Below are 21,882 nucleotides of genomic sequence, written 5' to 3'. Positions count from 1 at the left end.
CTCAGGTGTATGTACCTGCTCAAGCTTCCTTTCTGCTCCTGCAGATATCAAATGATGAAGGACAGTGACAAGACAAGGATGAAAATGTAGCTAATTAGTGAGGCCAAGAGGGCCGCTTGGAATCCTGGATGCTTTGGTTTTACTATGGATGAAGAAAAAAACCATGTTATTGGCACAGTCTTATCCACAAATGCACTGATTCCAATTTCCAAAAGACTAATGTCTTGGTTTAACCTGCACCAGTAAACAGAAACAAGGTTCACTCACCGGCTTCTACAAGCAGTTGAAGGTCAGCCCTATGCCCACAGAGCACTCTATGCATGATGTACTCTAGAGTCTAGCCTATGAGTATTAAGTGTCATATTGTCTCAAGTGGAACATTAACAGTTTTTACTCAAAAATAAATCAAACAACATGGGCTTATTTTATAGACATTTAGACTTTCAATATGACCATACTATTTATACCACAAAACGGCATATTAGAGTGTAGAAGTATTGCTCAGCTGATTGACAGGGTACACGGGGAGTGTTTAGTTTTCTCACCAGTGTGTGTATGTGTGTCTCCACAGTGAATAAGCAAGAAACTGACCCTAAGAATCATGTGATCAACCTGCATTCCTGTTTCATTAAGCCGGGTGTAACTGGCACAGCAATACCAACCTGGGCTTAGTGATTTGTAAGTAACTAATAATATTTATTAATAATAAGTATTATTTAGAAGAGAACACACTTACCTTAAAGATGAGTGCAATAGTGATAGCAACTGTTTTTTTTCCTTTGCTTCACCGTAAACCACATTTTACAGCCTTACTCTGGGTAATGAGCTATTTGTACCCAGAGCTCTTGTACATGACACTGCAGTATGGCTCACCTGAGTCTCACTGTTATTAGTTGACACTTTTTCCTCACCACCATCCATGGGAATGAGGGAAGAAGCCCCAGTACAAGACAGTGTCCAAACCAAAGTCCATGTAGAAGTCATAAAGAGAAACCATACCCATCCTGCCCTCCTCCAATCCCTCCATCTCTCCATAACAGCTCAGCAAACAGGTACACATGAGAAAGCTTGTTTTCTCATAGTTGGGTGAACTCTAAGCTGCTCAGAGTCCACATGCAGCTCTCACTAAGAGCTTTCCTGTTGATTCCACAGCCTCACAAAAGCTCAGCTCCGCCCACCAAGTTCATAACGATTCAAAACTCCGGTCACACGTTTCACATGACTAACTTTCAGCATACACCATAACGTAAACATGATAGAGACTGATGGAGGTCAACAACCAGGGTTTTAGTTGTCCACAGAACACAGCTTGATGAGAGAGATCAGATGAGATGAGCTGTTATGAGTTGATATCAGATGAAATCAGAAGAGATCCAATGATGATAAGAGATGAGATGAGATGAGATGAGATGAGATGAAAGTGTGTTTTCAATATTCTTGGTATTTATATACCTGAACATATAAATTGTTGAGTGTATGCATTTGTCAGAGTAATACTGGACTTTGTTCTCTGTTGGAAGAAGGTGTAACAGAAGTACAAAGAGGTGTGGTAGAAGTGGGTAAACCAGAAGGGTCGGGGTGGGGTAATTAGTGTAGGTTGGGGTAATTAGTGTATGTATTAGAGGTAAAAGAAAGAAAAACTGCTGGAATTTGCAAGGATACAGCAGAAACACAAAAGTAACATTATGTATTTCTTATGTTTCCACAATACATCTGTTGTTGTTCTTTCGGCTGCTCCCAGTTCAGGTGAAATTGCCCAGGAATCAAACCCAGGCCACAGCAATGAGAGCACGGAATCATGCCGCTGGACTAACAGCTGACTTTGCTGCCATGCTAAATTTAATCATTTAAAAATCTACTTCCTTTTTCAAACAGTTTGCTTATATTGTAGTACTGCTATATATTGGTGTCTTTAATTTATCAACAGTGAAACCCGTTGCATCTCCAACTACTTCAACATGATTGTCAGGGCAACAACAGATGTGACCTCCAGACCACCAGAGGGCAACCTCACCCAATGTTTGAACATCTGTTGTGTGCCTCATTTCTCCTTTTGATTATGCTAACGTGTAGTTTAAGTTGATCAGTAACACCATTAAAGGCCCTGAGTTTTAGTTTCCTTGTCTTGCTTCTGTTTACTCCATGTTGTGTTTGTTGCTTTACCTTCCATAACCTAGCGCAGTTTACTAAAATTCACTGTGTGAACGCCATGTGAAAACTACACTATCTGTACAATACAATCTCACAGTACTAAAATGTCTCCACACTAAAAACTACACACTAATGAACCTACAGCACAGGTGAGCATGACTGGGGAACAGCACAGAGGAAGAAGCCCAAAGATGTGCACAGGCTGTCTTTCGGGTGGTCTTGTGGGGAAATGTCTGAGGTAACAGCGACAGAAATATCCTGTACATTGCACAGAGTTATTTGGGAGGAATTAAAAGTCATAAAATCCTTAACAAACATTACAGCATTTATTCCTTATAAAATCACTGAAAATATTATTACATCAACACTGCACTCTTTGATTAATAGCTCCAAAGGACCCTTTATGCCAAAACGTTCAATATCCACAACTAAGAACCCTTCTGGCACAAAGGGTTTATTGGGCTCAATGTTGCTTTATGAATGTATTTATATTATTCTGCTGTATTTTCTATTGTTGACAGTCTTTATATTGCTCAACCATGCTCCTTTCCAGTGGATGGCCAAGGCAAAATACACCAATGCCCAGAGCAGGAGCCCACAACGGCAACATAAATGTTCTGTTGAGGAGCTACAGTACGCCATGTAGGCACAGCCCGGCAGCAGTAAAGTGGGGTGTGTGTGGGGTACTGTGATGGCATTGCCCACACCACTGCCCACAAGCAGCCTGCAAGCACTAGTCAATCTACTGTTACCTGGGTGCTGAATAAACAGTGCAGATTCAGCATCTTTACAAGGTACGAAAAAAAAACCCCACACAGCTTCAGGGTGGGGCAGCAGACACTCTCCTCCCAACAGAGCTAATCAGATCAGTGGCAGAATGTCTTCACCCTCAGTGAGAAGCACAGAAAGTATCACCTTGAGATTTAAAATAAAGAGCACTTTTTTCACCCATCTCTGGTTCTGGTGTACTTATGTACATGTGCTTATTTATGCTGTCATTGACATGAAATATTTAGTTCACATATCCACAATATTCTCAGTAAAGGACAAAGTAACAATAAAAAATACATGACATGAATGAAACCATATAAGCTTCTATATAGAACTTTTTTACAGGCTACAAATATATGTAGAAGAGTTCAAACTAAATTGGCCTCTTTCCTTCTATGTTGTCTTTTAGTAGTCATTATAAATCATATCACCAAGCAGGTATACCATACTGTACATTGTAAGTCGTTAAAACACATTAAACACAAACGACAACTTCACCATGTTTCTGTAAATAATAAAATGATAAAGAAAATGCAGCTCGTTCTTTACCTCTGACACAGGAGCTGTGGTAGGCTCTGCTTCCTTTGGGGGCTTGGTTACTGATCGCTGTATGTTCAGGGTCTTACACACTATACGGCTTATAATAAATAACCAGAATGGCTTAGAGTTCCTTCTAATCACTAACATGACAGTTACATATGAGAGCAGAAAATTTTGGTTCGTTCCCAAGTCATATTTACAGTAAGGGAGCATGTCGGCAGCAGGAGCCACGTTTACACCACTAGACTGAACTGATCGAGACTGAGGGAGAAATGCAGAGAGAAGAGATAAGATATTCATTCATTCATTTCATTCATTCATCTTCTACCGCTTATCCGAACTACCTCGGGTCACGGGGAGCCTGTGCCTATCTCAGGCGTCATCGGGCATCAAGGCAGGATACACCCTGGACGGAGTGCCAACCCATCACTGGGCACACACACACTCTCATTCACTCACACACTACGAACAATTTTCCAGAGATGCCAATCAACCTACCATGCATGTCTTTGGACCGGGGGAGGAAACCGGAGTACCCGGAGGAAACCCCCAAGGAGAACATGCAAACTCCACACACACAAGGTGGAGGCGGGAATCGAACCCCCAACCCTGGAGGTGTGAGGCGAACGTGCTAACCACTAAGCCACCCAGATAAGATATCATTTAAGTAAATCTTCAACATTTTGAGGACCTAATCTTTTTCCACATGGACCCAAATCTGAACTGTATTAAGTGTTTGTGTGTCTTAAAGACTGAGAACTACACTTATACATGTGTGATATGGTGTCAGTAGAGACAGTGTTTCATGTTTTATCCTTGGTTGCATGTGATGAATGATTACTCAAAGATTATTCTGACTTTCCGGTTCTTCTGATCCTAACTAATAGGGGAAGCATTTTATAAGCAAATGATAACTGATTCAGTTTTGTGTAATGGGTTCATTCATGTTGACACAATCAGTTAAGTGTTAAATAAACCACGCCCCCTGCTCTGGCCAGTCGATTACATTTAGGCCGCTGGTTTCTCATTGGTCAATGAGAAGACAAGGCGGGGCGACATGGAAAGTTGCGCACTTGGAGAGCTTTATATAATCCAAAAACTTCATGCAGTTTGTTCCTCTGTTTTATTTTGTTTGCATGATTGATTTCACTAACTAGAACATGCCGACACAGAACAAACTAAATAAGTGATCTACTCGATCGTGTGAGTGGGGAAAAAAAGGGATCTGGCTAATTTCTATTTAGGTCTGGAAAGGTTGGCTGGTTAAGAACACATCATACATCAAAGGAACAGCTTTTGAGCTCATTCATGCAACTAAACTCAGATTTCTTCCAGAAGGCAAAGCTGACACTTTAGAAAACATGCATAAAGGGAAAGTTCTTTTTGTAGTGGACTAAATAGAAAAATCACAGCACACGACTTATGCACACTTAGTTTCAGAAACCTGGAGAAAATAAAGAAAGAATAAAGACAAAGCCTCAGAGAACAAGGAGACTCAGGTGAGGCTGGAGACAGCAAGAATGGACCTGTTCAGAAAACTGTGGGTGGCGAGGAAGCTGATCCTTGTGGTCATGATCCCACTGTCCCTGCTGCCGCTGCCTCTCATCCATCCAAGCAGTGTGAGTACCATTACATCTACTACATCCTGTTGAATACTATCATATGTTAAAACTGTACGAAGTACGTTTGATCACAGAGAATCTATTAATTCATAAGTTACCAGGACTCAAAACACGCAAATATCACTCATGCGTCATGTATAAAGCCGATTCACTTTACCGAATCGGTTCTTTCCAAAAAATCCAGAATAGGTGAGTCAGCTACAAACTAAATAATAAGGAAGAGAAGGACGTGTAGGAATCGAGTGAGTGTTTAGACTAGTGTTTGTTGTTAAACTTTGGAAACTTTTCCCGCTGTGCGCACTGAGCCCGACGCGGTTCCGTGCGCATTTACGAACAAGCGCACTTTGGGGACAAGTGTGTGAACGCGCGCTTTGGTAAACCTCAGTGGGTGTCTTCTCATCTATAACGCATTAACATCGTGATTCTAAACATCAGGCTTGTGGACTTACACTGCCCTAGACATTTAGAGTTTTTTTTCCTCCTCCAAACAGCTAATCAGTGTTGTTTAAGGGATGAATCAAGTGTATTGAGAGTAGTCCTGCTTTTACATATTGTATGAATAAAACTGCATACAGTAAATAATACAGTGCTATTCCCAATGTACCGATTTTGTTGAATAAATGCTTGCCTTGAAAAATACAAGAAATGGCAGGGTGCTCTTCCTACATATCCATAAAATACCATGTCACCATAAGGTAGAATATCTTTGAGATGCCCTGTGAGTAAGGAGTAGAACAACCTTTCACCAATTTGGAAAGTTTTCAGATCAAGGGGTTGTGAAGACGCGTTACAAGTAATGACCAGGCACCCTCCTGATGTTCTGGCACATCTTGCTTTGCTGTACAAATTGTTTATTTGAAACACCAGCAGCTTTTGCAGATGTTGTTTGTTTATAGTAGGGTTTTTTTTTGAGTCCCTTTCGAGTCAAACGCTCATTGAAATCCTGCGAGAAACAGCTTAGCCTTAATTTTAGACATATTTTTCTTAGTCATGTGCTAGTCATAAATGACTCCATTTTAGACTCCTGTTTCCTGACTGATAATGATAATCAGACTGACCTTTAGGTCAAATCAGTTTCAGTTACTGTGATCAATTCTTTTCCCACCATCAGCTCCACATTCTGTTTGAACTGTCAGCACAAAGAAAGCTAAAGATTAGATTAGCTTTAGTTACTGATCTATAGTAGAATAATCAAGAAATAAAGACAACAGTGAACAAGAGCTGATTACTCATCACTCAGTGTAGTGAATACGATTGTGCCTATAAATGGAATGTGTATTCTGACTAGAGCACAGCGTTAGCACTTAGAAGGCCACCTCGGGTACACGGTGATTAATTACAGAGACATCATTCTTTTCTTCCTGACACTTACATGCATGTTTCATGATGCATGATTGTCATGGAATACCAGGAACCGCTGAAAAAAAGGCCCACATCAGGCTTCTTAAAATAGCCCAAATCAATCACGTTGGAACAGTGGAACTGATTAACAACAAACAGATTAAAGCCCAGTAAAACACCATGTGCTAGCCTGCAGCTTAATCTGCCAGCAGTGCACATTGCTGCGGCGTGCCTTCACCTTTGAGCTCGGGCTCAGCCAGCAGGAGATACCAACAAATAGGAGTTGGAAGTTGGGATGGATGTGAGAGCATGCCAAGTAAAGGTCTTACTGGCGGTGAAACTATGTTCCGGCCACAATCAGCATGTCCCCTTGACATGGAGTAAGACGTGATTTAGACAAGAAAACCCAGACAAGGGAAACTTCATTTAGACTTGGTGGAACAAGTTTATTGCTTTCTTGTATTTTAGAAATTCGTGGGCAGGTTTGAACTCGGATACGTTTAGTCTGTTATAAAAATACCTGATTAATACACCAATATGAATCACCTGTCTAACTTCCTCGCTGCTCCAGTCTAGCATGCACAACCTACAACACAGTGAAATCAGAGTACCAGAATGTTAGAATTTAGTATAGAATTTATATAGATAAATTCATAATTCATAATTTATATAGATAAATATAGATAAATAGTATTATTTATTATAGTAGAATTTAGTAGCTATAGCACTGTGAAACGTTCAAAAAATCAGACAGTATAAAAGTAAATGGCAGAATTTGTTGTACCACTTATTCCATGCTTACAGAGATATCCTTCATAAATCGTTGCATTTTTCTTCGCTGTAATTGAACGGACGATTGAACAGTCACCAGCTCACTCTGTGTTGTGGTTGTAATGTGTAGCATGTGATTTTATATCTATTATAAGATTATGATTGAGTAACTACGAGCATACTAATGCGAGATTTGATTATATTGTCTTCGGACAATCTTTGCATCTTAGCAAGTGATAATATCTTGTGTATCACTTGTTTCATACCCAAAATGATTCATCTTATTGAAGAATTCATTGTTTCTTTAAATCCAAGTTAGATGCTTCTTCTTCTTCTTCTTCTTCTTCTTCTTCTTCTTCTTCTTCTTCTTCTTCTGTTTAGACATGAAAATACGGTGAATTCAAACACAATATTCAGTTTGAATTATTTTGCAAATTTAATCAACTGTTTATTTTACAAACTGGATCAAATCTCTTCGTTTTTAAATCGGCTCAAATTTATTATTCATAAACACGTCATTATTAAATCGTCACAATGTTCTCTACATAGTTAGAAATCTCCAAAAAAAAAAGAATACCATTTCTTTGGGTTCTATATAGAACATCAAGGAACCTCTTAAGAGTGTATTAAGGAATATGAGACACATATTTACTCGTATAAGACATATTTCCACTCGCAGTGAGGTTAGTTAATGTAAGCCATGATTGTATATGTATATGATATACAGTACTGCTAAAGTGTGTATGTTTGTAGTGTCCTGACTTGTCACATACCCCATGTTTGTCCCCCTGTAAGGAGTCCTCCTGTGCCTATGTGCTGATTGTGACAGCAGTGTACTGGGTGTCAGAGGCAGTGCCACTTGGGGCAGCAGCGTTGGTGCCAGCGTTCTTATACCCGCTCTTTGGGGTTCTCAAATCGAGTGAAGTGAGTAAACGCACACACACACACACACACACACACACACACACACACACACACACACACATGCACAAACACACACACACACATACAAATTCTGAAGATTTTTTTTGGGGAAAAAATTTGGATAGAAAATGTCTGAAGCTCATAGAGACAATTCAGATCTTTTCACAGCGATGGGGATAAATACTTATCTGTTAAGCCGTTTTTAATTTTTGTAATATCTTACGTGACAATGACACAGATAGCTTATTAAAATCATTTTAAGAAATTTAACTGTGGTGTTGCAATACAGAAAAAAATGAAGGAGGCGGAGGAGGACTGGGTGGTGGGGGGTGGTGGGGTTACTTTCTGGAGGCCCTGTATATTCGAGTTTGTATTTGAGTATTATAGTGTACAGTATAGAGAGTCAGAGGGTCATATGGACTTGCGCAGTGGTCCTCCGCTGTGGCTCTCAGCCATGTGCTCTCGACCTTTTGTTAAATTCTCTTAGCATCAGATGACAGATATACTGCTGAGTACACCTGCGTAAGTAAAAGAAGCACTGTGGGCCTTCTCTAGGCCAGATATTAATCAAAGTGGATCTTGGACAAAACATATTTAGTATTAAACAATATATTTACACTGCAGATAAATGAGAAATGTAAACTCTTCTGTGTAAACAGAGGAATAAAAACGAGTCTACCTTCTCTAAACAGCGGCTTTGTACAGTTTATTGCCATTAATGACGATTTGTATTAACATACTGTTGGGTGTAGGGTGAATATATTGGTTACCTGTTAAAGTATTAATGGTACTTAAGGACATAATCAGGATACATCTTTAAATACTGTAAAAAAATAAAATATAATAACATAAATAAACAAACAAACAAACAAACAAACAAACAAAAAAAAAATAAATAAATAGGATGGTGATCAATGCAACTTATACAAATCATTTAAATTTGACTTAAGTATCAGCATGTGACCTATTTGATAACAGTAATAAGTGCAACATTAAATACATGAGATGAAATTTACCCTAACAAATGAAGTGCAACTTGTTACTTTACTTTTATTGAGACGGTTCTGTAGGATTGTCTTTACAGTGAATCAAGTAAGTGACAAATACTAAAGCATTTACCTATTTTATTTAAATCTGATAACCATCCAAATCATATTTACCCTATTTATATGATTGTGGTTCAGTTTGCATATTCAGAGAGAGGGAGAGAGAGAGAGAGAGAGAGAGAGAGAGAGAGAGAGAGATACGCAGTAATGTACTGTAACATTGTACATAGTGTAAAAGGGTTTTGTCAAACACAAGAACACACACAACCTTCTGATCTTTGACTCAAAGATTTAGCCACTGAGACACCACAACTATCTCAACAAGCTTGCATTGGTTCACCATTGAAATAACTCTGACTACAAGATGCACCTAATGTTCCAGTCAAACAGGATGCACACGATAACACAAAGAGAAGTTCTCCATACCATTCTCACTCTCTCTCTCATTTTCTACCGCTTATCCGAACTACCTCGGGTCACGGGGAGCCTGTGCCTATCTCAGGCGTCATCGGGCATCAAGGCAGGATACACCCTGGACGGAGTGCCAACCCATCGCAGGGCACACACACACTGTCATTCACTCACACAATCACACACTATGAACAATTTTCCAGAGATGCCAATCAACCTACCATGCATGTCTTTGGACCGGGGGAGGAAACCGGAGTACCCGGAGGAAACCCCCGAGGCACGGGGAGAACATGCAAACTCCACACACACAAGGCGGAGGCAGGAATCGAACTCCCAACCCTGGAGGTGTGAGGCGAACGTGCTAACCACTAAGCCCCCCCCTTTATATTACGTTTGTGACATTTGGTGGATGCCTTTATCCAGAGCACCTCACATTCATCTCATGAGGTTTAACCCTTGTATGATGTTCGTATTTTTGTTACTTAGCCAGTGATCGTGGGTCTGGTGACTCGCTGCATTTTTGGGTTTTTAATTCAACACAATCAAAAATTTTATGTTAAAATACTCTACAGATGTTTACTTCATCCCAATGACAAGCAATATAAACAGCATATATGGTAAATATTTGCCCTTTACCTTTATTACATCACATTTTTTAATTAAAGTGCTACTCGTGTTTTGTTGTTTTTTTAATAAAATGTAATAAAAAAAAATCAAATTTAATCAAGTTATGAGTGGAAAAAAAAATCAACAAATTTGATTTACAAGGAAGCAAAGCTTTTCAAAACTATTGATGTTTATGAATATGGGTCCCACAGACCTGAACAACATACAAGGGTTAATAGTGTTGCTCAAGGACCCAGCAGTGGTGGCTTGGTGGAGCTGGGATTTGAACTCAGGATATTTCAATTAATATGTTAAGCACTGAGCTACCACTCTTCCCTTGCCAAAAATGTAGATATCCCAACATGCATTGCGGTGCCTGGTATTTCACTGTGTCAGGAAAGAGAGGATGAAAAAGCTGCGAGGGTTTATTGTAAATCGAAGCTAAGGCAAAGTGACGATGGAATTGGATACAGATGTGCATGATTAGAAGTCTGGTGTGTTTAAGTGTAGCCCAGGGTGGCCTTGTTTGTAGGACATGGTGAGTTCTCTGTGGATTCGGGAGTTGACCTGACGCACTGTACACCAGCCACAGTGTAGCTTTAACCCTTTGTCTCACCAACAGCCCCAAAATTGGATTATACAGTAATTGCAGACTTTAATGATGACTGTTTATACCTTCGCTTGTTATACGCTCGTCCACAGCACGGCAGGACATTAGATTTGTCTTACTTTATTTAATTATTTCATTTAAGTGTCTGTATGTTTTCAGGTAGCCTCAGAGTATTTTAAGGACACGACGCTGCTGCTGATGGGAGTTATCTGCCTGGCTGCTTCTATAGAAAAGTGGAACCTGCACAAACGCATTGCTCTGCGCATGGTTATGATAGCAGGAGCCAAACCTGGCATGTATGTCCCACCTGCACTGTTTTTACAAACAAAACACATTTTAATTCCATTAAAAATCAACACTGATTCGCAGATCATTTGTAAATTCGTTTAAGAATGATTGATTCTCAATGAATATTCTTTAATCCTTTAATGAATATCCTTTCTTGGTGTGTGACCTGGACGAGTAAAGAAACCCGTGAAAAGCTTATTAGCTTTTTATTTAACATTATTACGTTCTATAATCTTGTAGTGCAAACATGATTCTACGTATTTCATAGCACATCTGGCTGTCATTTATACCCGAGATGGTCTCCTGTGGCTTGCTGACCCATATGTGCTTTTATCTCAAACTATTGCCACACAACTGTACAGAAAGTCTCTGTATGCTGTAACATTACAATTTCCTTCTAAGAACACTAAGAGTCGATGTGTTCCAGCATGACAATTTCCCTGTGTACAAAGCCTCTGAGCTCCATGAATACATGTTGTGTTAATGTTGGAGTGGAAGAACTTGAGTGTCCTGCACTGAGCCCTGAAATGATCACTAATCCCCACAGACACACTCCAACATCAGTGTCTGATCTCACTAATGCTCCTGTAGCTGAATGATCACTAATCCCCACAGACACACTCCAACATCAGTGTCTGATCTCACTAATGCACCTGTAGCTGAATGATCACTAATCCCCACAGACACACTCCAACATCAGTGTCTGATCTCACTAATACTCCTGTAGCTGAATGATCACTAATCCCCACAGACACACTCCAACATCAGTGTCTGATCTCACTAATGCACCTGTAGCTGAATGATCACTAATCCCCACAGACACACTCCAACATCAGTGTCTGATCTCACTAATGCTCCTGTAGCCGAATGATCACTAATCCCCACAGACACACTCCAACATCAGTGTCTGATCTCACTAATGCTCCTGTAGCTGAATGATCACTAATCCCCACAGACACACTCCAATATCAGTGTCTGATCTCACTAATGCTCCTGTAGCTGAATGATCACTAATCCCCACAGACACACTCCAACATCAGTGTCTGATCTCACTAATGCTCCTGTAGCTGAATGATCACTAATCCCCACACACACACTCCAACATCAGTGTCTGATCTCACTAATGCTCCTGTAGCTGAATGATCACTAATCCCACAGACACACTCCAACATCAGTGTCTGATCTCACTAATGCTCCTGTAGCTGAATGATCACTAATCCCCACAGACGCACTCCAACATCGGTGTCTGATCTCACTAATGCTCCTGTAGCTGAATGATCACTAATCCCCACAGACACACTCCAACATCAGTGTCTGATCTCACTAATGCTCCTGTAGCTGAATGATCACTAATCCCCACACACACACACACTCCAACATCAGTGTCTGATCTCACTAATGCTCCTGTAGCTGAATGATCACTAATCCCCACAGACACACTCCAACATCAGTGTCTGATCTCACTAATGCTCCTGTAGCTGAATGATCACTAATCCCCACAGACACACTCCAACATCAGTGTCTGATCTCACTAATGCTCCTGTAGCTGAATGATCACTAATCCCCACAGACACACTCCAACAGCAGGGTCTGATCTCACTAATGCTCCTGTAGCTGAATGATCACTAATCACCACAGACACACTCCAACATCAGTGTCTGATCTCACTAATGCTCCTGTAGCTGAATGATCACTAATCCCCACACACACACACACTCCAACATCAGTGTCTGATCTCACTAAAGCTCCTGTAGCTGAATGATCACTAATCCCCACAGGCACACTCCAACATCAGTGTCTGATCTCACTAATGCTCCTGTAGCCGAATGATCACTAATCCCCACAGACACACTCCAACATCTAGTGGAAAGACTTCACAGAAGAGAGGAGTACGAAAAGACAATAGCCTGTATGGGTGTGATGGTCAGAGTGTGTGGACGTATTACAGACCCATGTGTTTATATTTAATATTTTGCAGGCTGGTGTTAGGGTTCATGTGCTGCACTGTTTTCCTGTCAATGTGGCTGAGTAACACCTCCACTACAGCCATGGTGATGCCTATTGCTGAGGCCGTGCTGCAGCAGCTCATCTACACCGGCATCGCTGACTCTCACGATGACTCGGATACTGTGGAGACACAAGAGGATGAAAACGGTACATGCTTAATATACTACAATAAAGTAATATAATATAATATAATATAACCAAAATAAACCATATATGTAACCTAACTTGCACTTGTCGGAACTTAGAGCCCGTCTCCAAGCCGGCATATCACAGGGTGGTTTGTACTTATATACTTTTAGCCAATTATCAACTATTTTAATTAAACTTACTGTACTGATAGCACTAACATTAATACAACCCCAAAAGCGCCCCCTCCCCTCGAATATCACCTCAATATATGCTCTGGCATCTCCTCTTTTATTTTATATACCTTACATACAATTAGTACTGGGCCTTATTACATTTACTAAGTTTTATAATTACAATAAACTCCCTTACTTACTCATACTCTGACTTATGAGTGGTTATTTATATATGTAGTATATATTGCCTTAAACAATTACGACATCTGGGGTCTATTCCCGTGTATCTTATGACACCAATCATAATCCTTAAGGCATATTACTTCACTTTTAGGTATAATGTATGTATTATACTGTGATGGATTATAACACAGATTTTTTTACAACACACTTTTCTTGAAGATAAAGAGAGGAACCTGAGCAAGAATCACCTTGAGCTTTCAGACTGCAACAACAGGTTGGGAAATATAATTTATTACTGAATTACATCAGCGAGCATTTTCATCCTTAAATTCCTTCTATATTATAACTTTGTTTGCTTCCACAGTTGTAAGATACTAGAGCCTTTCAGTGTTGCTGAGGTAAGACACATGACATTGTCATTATAAACATCTTCATCAGCATCATCATCATTATCATCTCTTTTTTGTATAGTGTGCCAAATTGCAATTTTTTCCCTTATGTACCCAACAGGAAGCCAATGGAGTTGCAGTAAAGCCAGCTCAGGGTGAAGACTTCCCAAGGCCGCCTAATGGATATCAACCTGAGGTAAGAAGACCGGAATATGAGGCTGAGATCTTACATCAAGTCAATACTACTAGACTACAGTGTTGATCTGACATTTAAACTCTGCCACTTTCTCAACAGCTAACACCTGCAAAACAAGCTGATGAATATCTTCAGTGAAACATTCAGCACTAATTTTTTGCACTCGGCAGGTTTCAGTCGATGTTCCTGTCCCAAAGAAACCCAAAATCAGGAGAGACTCCATGTACCCGACCAAGAAGGACCAAATGATCTGCAAGTGTCTGTCTCTGAGTATCACGTACGCGGCTACCATTGGCGGCCTCATCACCATCACCGGGACCTCCACCAATCTCATTTTTGCAGAGCAGTTCAACAAGTAAGTCGTCACATACAGTATGAATGAAGTTAAGAACTTTGCTGAATCATTTGTCGGAATCCAGTGTTTTAAGGATTTGTTTAAGAAGGTGTAAACAATCCACAAAAGCCTTCCACAATCCACTAAAGCCTTTCCCAGAAAATAAACAGCCTGTTGATGTGAATTAATTGTAGTGCAAAGGTCTTTTGTATGCTGACATACACTGAATCTATATAATAAGTTCAAACCTGATTTGGTTCACAAACTGTGCATGGCGTTCCTCAGATGTACATCAGAAAAGACAATTATAATGTGATCACAGGATCACAAACTCACGATTATAAACTCACATATAGACTCAAAGCAAGCCTTATTAACACTTATTATGTCAGTAAATATATTGGTGTTAAACAACACACTGAATAGGGAAGTGTATTTGTGTATTTGACTTAAGGCTCTTTTGCTGTAAACAGGACCTTGTACTTTCCTTCCACACCGTGAAAGAAAGACTGACTTTCAGACCTTATGACCTAGAAAAAAAGGGTTCAGTCATTTGAGGTCAGTCAGTTGCCTAATGCAGCCAACAAGTAACAGAGTACCCGGAGGAAACCCCCGAGGCACGGGGAGAACATGTAAACTCCACACACACAAGGTGGAGGCAGGAATCGAACCCCCAACCCTGGAGGTGTGAGGCGAACGTGCTAACCACTAAGCCACCCTGCCCCAGAGATAACATTAAGTGTGCTAAATCAATGACCTCTTGGAAAGTACAGAGGTTAACCTGCTTCATGTTCATATTTAGAATGCTGATGCTAGTTTACTTAGAATGTAAGCCTCGTGTAATCAATAAATCGATGAGATTGAAGAAGGTCAAATAATCATCCATCAATAATAGTAATAATAATGAACCTTAGGTAATTTTCTGATGCTTCTGCCTTTGATTTTTACATTATATTTACAAACCAGTGTTGGTATTAAATAAGAATATTCATTTGCAGTCGATACCCAGATGCCAAGGTCATCAATTTTGGAACGTGGTTCATCTTCAGCTTGCCAATTGCTCTCATTATGTTAGTGTTAACTTGGCTCTGGCTCCACTTCCTGTTCCTTGGATGCAAGTAAGACAAACGTTCTTATTTCTCTTTACACATTTAGACAATTTGGGTAAAAGTGTGTATATGTACATTAACATACGAAGTCTGGAGAATTGTTGTTGCTGTTGTCCAGAGGGGTTGCTTTATTTTAGCTTATGTTAGATTTAATACAGTATGAATTATAGTAAGAATGAACACATGACTGAATGTATTCTTACACGTAAATCCTCTGATGTGTTTAGTTTCAGGGAAACGTGTTCTTGGAGCAAGAAACGCAAAACCAAGCGAGAGATTCTCTCTGAGAAACGCATCCATGAAGAGTATCAGAAGCTTGGTGCCATAAGGTAAAAAACACACAAATAGCTCTGAGTGAAAGTATAAACGATTCTAAAAGTTCTTCATCATCTTTTATCTTTTGGTTTTTTTTTTTTATCAAACAGTTATCCAGAAGTTGTGACAGGAGTCTTCTTCATTCTCATGACCTTGTTGTGGTTCACGAGAGAACCGGGATTTGTGCCTGGCTGGACTTTCCTCTTTGAGAAGTGTGTGAAAATCGAATATGTTCATTTGCCACAAATATCTTGATTTCTGCTAATTATCACTAATGACATTTTGGCTGTTGATTAACCCTTTGTCAAAAAGTACTCTGGCATTCCATTCTGCTGGAATAGACGAAGGAATTTTATTCCAGACAAAGAAAAAGAGTAAGAATAGTCAGGGTACGAGGGGCATGGTGGCTTAGTGGTTAGCACGTTCGCCTCACACCTCCTGGGTTGGGGGTTCGATTCCCACCTCCGCCTTGTGTGTGTGGAGTTTGCATGTTCTCCCCGTGCCTCGGGGGTTTCCTCCGGGTACTCCGGTTTCCTCCCCCGGTCCAAAGACATGCATGGTAGGTTGATTGGCATCTCTGGAAAATTGTCCGTAGTGTGTGATTGCGTGAGTGAATGAGTGTGTGTGTGTGTGCCCTGTGATGGGTTGGCACTCCGTCCAGGGTGTATCCTGCCTTGATGCCCGATGATGCCTGAGATAGGCACAGGCTCCCCGTGACCCGAGGTAGTTCGGATAAGCGGTAGAAGATGAATGAATGAATGGTCAGGGCACTGTTGGGTTTCTGTATGTAGAGTAACATGATTCTGTGTTTAGCTACTGATGAGCAGGGTGATGTTATATGATGTTTCACACTGCTCATAATTGACCTGGGGTTAACAAACACAGTGCCTACAGACTAGCAAAAGTATTCATACCCAGTGAACATTTGCACATGTTACAAACTCAAATTTATTTTCACAGCGAAAGCTTTGTTTTTTTTAAATAAGAAAACGTCATGTGTGTGTTCATCTGGTTGAATATGAGTCACTGACATATCCTGAATACTGTCATGCAGGAAAGGCTACAGGACCGATGCCACAGTCTCTGTGCTGCTCGGCTTCCTTCTCTTCCTCATCCCTGCACGCAAGCCCTGGCCATCTTCATCTTCATCTTCGTCTTCGAGTGCAAGCACAGGTCAGAATTCGCCTTCGTTCTCTTTATTCACACCCGCATTCAGCAGGTTCACAGATTCACGTATGTTTCTTCTTATATAGTGATGGATCGTAAGGAGGATGAGGAGGATGAGGAGGAAGACCCATTAGCACCGATGATAACGTGGAAAGACTTTTTGAGACTGATGCCATGGGAAATTGTTATTCTGGTTGGAGCCGGCTATGCGCTGGCAGCAGGGTGTAAGGTGAGTCAGGAATATAAACATCTTAAGCAAATCCACTCATTGGGCATATTAGGAACACTGTACCAATTCTGGGTAGGGTCTCACATTGCCTTTAAAACAGACTAAATTCTTCATGGCATGGATTCCACTTTATGTAGAACATCCCTTTGAGTTTCTGTCCATGTTGACATGGTAGCATCATGCACTTCCTGAAGAACGTTCATTCTGTGAATCTACCTTTCTCCAGCATCCCAGAATCTGGTGACTGGGAAGAACACTGGACTCATTGTCACGTTCATGAAACCAGTCTGAACCACAACCAGACGACATCTGCTTTGTGACATGGTGCATTCTCATGCTGGAAGAAGTCATTAGAAGATAAACAGGGTTCCCACTCTTTATCAGAGATCATTTTCCAGGACTTTTCCAGGACATTTTAAATTTAGCAAAAAAAAGACAAGGATCACAGATTCACAGCCTAAAGTAATATGTTCTTCTCTCCAGAAGTCTTAAAAACAATGTACACTTTATGGCTATTACTTAACTATACTTTTAAAGACAATTTGTCATGTGAATGAAGTTTCAACATTTATAAAATAAAAAGACGGCACATATTAATACCCTTTCCTTTCTCAGGCCAATGCCGTCATGCATGCTTTAGTTTGCTGTACATTCCCCTTACACATGATATTCAGATTAAAAAGGTTAATATAACCTGCTTACCCGTCACCATTTGCTGAAAACATTCGAGCACTTAAACCGTTTCCTAGCACCTGAAACCGCCAACACAAGACAGCGTCATCCGTCACAGCGAGATTAAACAGCATAATAAAAACCCGTCAAAACTCAGCGTCCCTGAACAGAGCGCTTTCTGTTACTAACGTTAATTGTTTCGACCAGTTGTAAACTGTTCTTTAAATGATCAAGAACATTTAAAAATTATAATTTTCCAGGACAACAAGATTTTTTCCAGGACAGTTTATGTTTTCTCTCATTTTCCATGTGTTTTCCAGGACTGGAACATTGGTCATTAATTTTCCAGGATTTCCAGGTTTTCCAGGACGCGTGGGAACCCTGATAAATTGTGGTCATGAAGAGATGCACATGATCAGCAACAATACTCTGATAGTCTGTGGCTTTCGAGTGATGACTGATTGGTATAAACCTGTCCAAAGTGTATCAAGAAAACATTCCCCACACCATTACACCACCCCCACCAGCCTGGACTGCTGACACAAGGCAGGTTGGATCCATGGATTTATTCAGATGATGCCAAATTCTCACCATCTGTGTTCCTCAATAGAAATCCAGATACACCAGATTTGGTGTCTGTGTCCACTGAAGCCTCAGCTTTCTGTTCTTCTGCTGTTGGAACTCACCCACTTGATTGGACAGGGATTGACATGTTGAGATGTTTTGTACCCTTTCTGTCGGTTCAAAGCAGCCTGTCGGTTCCCTGTAAATCTCTCTCTTCAACAAGGTGATTCTGTACGCCGGACTGACGCTTACTGGGTTTTTTCTTTATTGCACCATTCTGAGTAAACTCTGAGGCTGTTATGTGTTCAGATACCAGGAGATCAGAAGTTACAGTATATCAGTATACAGAAGTTACAGTATATCAGTATACAGTATATACTCAACCCAGCACATCTGGCAAACAACAATGGCACAATCAAAATAAAAGAGATAATATTTTATCCCCATCGTCATGGTTGATGTGAACATTACCTGAAGCTACTGGCCTTTACCTGTATGACAATATACCTTGCAATGCTGCTACATAATTGGCTGTTTAGATAAATACGTAGGTATAAAGGTGTTCCAAGTGCTCGGTTTTTTGTAATATAAAATGGGTCATTCTGACTCACGAACCTTTACGAGATTGAGTTCACTCTGTACTGTGCATGCTGTGTTCAGGTGTCGGGTTTGTCCATGTGGATCGGGCGTCAGCTGGAACCGATGAGCGGCCTGCCACCGTGGGCCGTCACGCTACTCGCATGCTTGCTTGTGTCCGCTGTGACTGAATTCGCCAGCAACCCTGCAACTCTAACTGTGTTCCTGCCTATCCTCTCTGCTCTGGTAAGAACACACAGGGTCCACATTTCTGTAAAGCTGCTTCTCACTGTGACTGTGACATAGGCCTGTGTTCCCAACATGACAGCGCAAACTCTCGGGTTAATAAAATAACTTTGCTCATGATAAAATATGCATAAAGTGCAAATGTTTCTTAGGACCGTTGGCATAGAAATGAGCATTTAAATATTTACAAAAAAAAAAAATACATACAAAAGAAAAGTTTATTTACAAAAAAAAAAAACCTTATCGGATTTGTACGAATCACGTGGATTATTTCAGTGATAGTTTACAGGTATTAATAATAGAAGAGCTGCTCCATGGTGCACTTGTTATCAAGTCCACTTTGCCATATTTCTTAAAGGGGTGGTAAAACACGTTTTTTCGAAGGCTTGATTGTGTTTGTGGGGTGCACTGTAACATGTGTTCATGCTTCGTTTTTTAAAAAATTGCATTATTTTTCATATATTTTACCTTTATTCTACACTGCTCTGTCCCTCCTTGTAAAACGGTCTGATGGTTTCCGGGTTCTATGAAGCCAGTCCCTCAAAAATAGCAATGGGCTTAGATTGGTTAGCTGGCCCAGTGTGTTGTGATTCGCTAACCGCCTAGTGCACGTTTTTCGGAAACGTCACGCCCCTTACCTTTACCAGTAGTCTGTGCTTTGGTGGTATTAGAAACAATGGCGTCAATAAAACCATACCAATTTGAGCCCGAATTGGACCCAGAAAATTTTAGTGAAGATGATCGAGCAGAACCTGTTCAGCCTACTAACTATACCACAACAACTCTTCTCCACAGCAATATAAAATGCCCCCCCCCCAATATTCTCGGAGGAGGGGTTTATGTAGTGGTTAGCACGTTCTCCTCACACCTCCAGGGTTGGGGGTTCGATTCCCGCCTCCACCTTGTGTGTGTGGAGTTTGCATGTTCTCCCCATGCCTCGGGGGTTTCCTCCGGGTACTCCGGTTTCCTCCCCCGGTCCAAAGACATGCATGGTAGGTTGATTGGCATCTCTGGAAAATTGTCCGTAGTGTGTGATTGTGTGAGTGAATGAGAGTGTGTGTGTGTGCCCTGCGATGGGTTGGCACTCCGTCCAGGGTGTATCCTGCCTTGATGCCCGATGACATCTGAGATAGGCACAGGCTCCCCGTGACCTGAGGTAGTTCGGATAAGCTGTAGAAGATGAATGAATGAATGAATGAGGGGTTTATGTAAATATTGGGCTTAGTGACGTCAGCAACCCTGGAGGAATGTCGTGTAGTCCTTACCGGCCGTTTGCTGTAGTCCTTAGAAATGGATTTCTTTAAAAGCAAATATCTCCTTTTGCTTAAAACTTTGAACTTTGTTGTAACTTTGCAGATGTTGTTTATGCTCAAACAGGAACATTACACACTAGCTAAAGTTAGAAAAGTGAAATCATGTTTTACCACCCCTTTAAGAAACAAACTAATTATCATGTATTAATGAATGCGTGAAGATTTTCAGGGAATATTGTACAAAAATGTCAAAATATTTCAGCTGTAAAATATCCAGATTATATTCTGTATTTTATCTGCAACATCACCATCAAAAACTATTTTATTTCCGTAAAGTTCTGCCGACTCCAAGGACCATTTTACTGAGTCAAACTATTTCACGTCTTAAATGGTCTCTGACTCAGCTCGTGTTCTGTGTTACTCTCACAGTCGGAGACTCTACAGATAAACCCCCTGCACACTCTCATCCCAGCCACCATGTGCGTGTCCTTTGGAGTCATGCTGCCTGTAGGAAACCCGCCCAACGCCATCGTGTTCAGTTACGGACACGTAAAAATCAGCGACATGGTGAGACGCACTCGGTTAAGAGCTAAACGGTTGATGATTACTTATGGTTAATTTTTGCACACACACAAATGCCATTAGAAATAATGTACATGATCCCGTCTACTCACAATGTGTTCCGTTGTGTCTCTGATCTAGGTTAAGGCTGGATTTGGGGTGAATCTGATAGGAGTGATGGTGGTCATGCTGGCGATAAGCACATGGGGTGTCCCGCTTTTCCAGCTGTCCGAGTTCCCTGCCTGGGCAGTCATGAGAAATGTCACCACTAGCTTGTAGGCACGTGTGTGTGTGCGTGTGTGTGTGTGAGAGAGAGAGAGAAAGAGTGAGAGAAAGAGACAGAGAGAGAGGGAGAATGAGAGAGAGAGAGAGAGAGGCTGAAATGACAGAAAGGAATGGACAATTTTTTAGTACATGGTACAAGAGGCATTTCTTCTCTTGATTGCCTTAGACCTGAAGAGACACAAACACCTCCTCATCGCGTCTACTTTTTATTCGAGGGTGACGAAGGATGATGTTCTCACAGAAAACTTGTTTTCATAATGCGTCTAACCGGTGGATGACGGTGGCTTTAATGTAGATCAGTGCAGCTCAGTGTTGTGTTACACTGGTTGGCTTGTACAGGGTGGATGAGTAACAACGTTGTGTATTTTGTTGTGTGATCTCACACTGCTACTGTATTTCATCTAAACATCAGA

At 40.8% G+C, this 21,882-nt stretch overlaps 1 protein-coding gene across 1 annotated transcript; it reads left to right on the top strand.

Annotated features, from left to right (window-relative positions):
* Nucleotides 1-4,639: 4,639 nt before the first annotated feature.
* slc13a4 (solute carrier family 13 member 4) lies at nt 4,640-21,812 on the top strand. The gene is made up of 16 exons (XM_060890043.1): nt 4,640-5,081; nt 7,992-8,120; nt 10,953-11,089; nt 13,060-13,235; nt 13,793-13,847; nt 13,938-13,971; nt 14,084-14,158; nt 14,329-14,513; nt 15,491-15,610; nt 15,829-15,930; nt 16,027-16,128; nt 16,971-17,089; nt 17,170-17,312; nt 19,209-19,370; nt 21,053-21,190; nt 21,326-21,812. The coding sequence occupies exons 1-16, from the start codon at nt 4,983-4,985 to the stop codon at nt 21,461-21,463; spliced, it is 1,914 nt and encodes a 637-aa protein (XP_060746026.1). The 5' UTR covers nt 4,640-4,982; the 3' UTR covers nt 21,464-21,812.
* Nucleotides 21,813-21,882: the final 70 nt, after the last annotated feature.

Source organism: Tachysurus vachellii, chromosome 16, assembly GCF_030014155.1.
Source record: "Tachysurus vachellii isolate PV-2020 chromosome 16, HZAU_Pvac_v1, whole genome shotgun sequence".
NCBI lineage: Eukaryota > Metazoa > Chordata > Actinopteri > Siluriformes > Bagridae > Tachysurus > Tachysurus vachellii.
The sequence above is the reverse complement of the archived record's forward strand: the minus strand, read 5'-3'. Positions and strand labels throughout refer to the sequence as shown.

Coding starts and splice junctions, on each gene's coding strand:
- slc13a4 (XM_060890043.1), top strand. CDS start 4,983: ATGGACCTGTTCAGAAAACTGTGGGTGGCGAGGAAGCTGATCCTTGTG. Junction 13,848..13,937: donor CTTTCAGACTGCAACAACAG/GTTGGGAAATAT, acceptor TTGCTTCCACAG/TTGTAAGATACTAGAGCCTT. Junction 14,159..14,328: donor CTAATGGATATCAACCTGAG/GTAAGAAGACCG, acceptor TGCACTCGGCAG/GTTTCAGTCGATGTTCCTGT.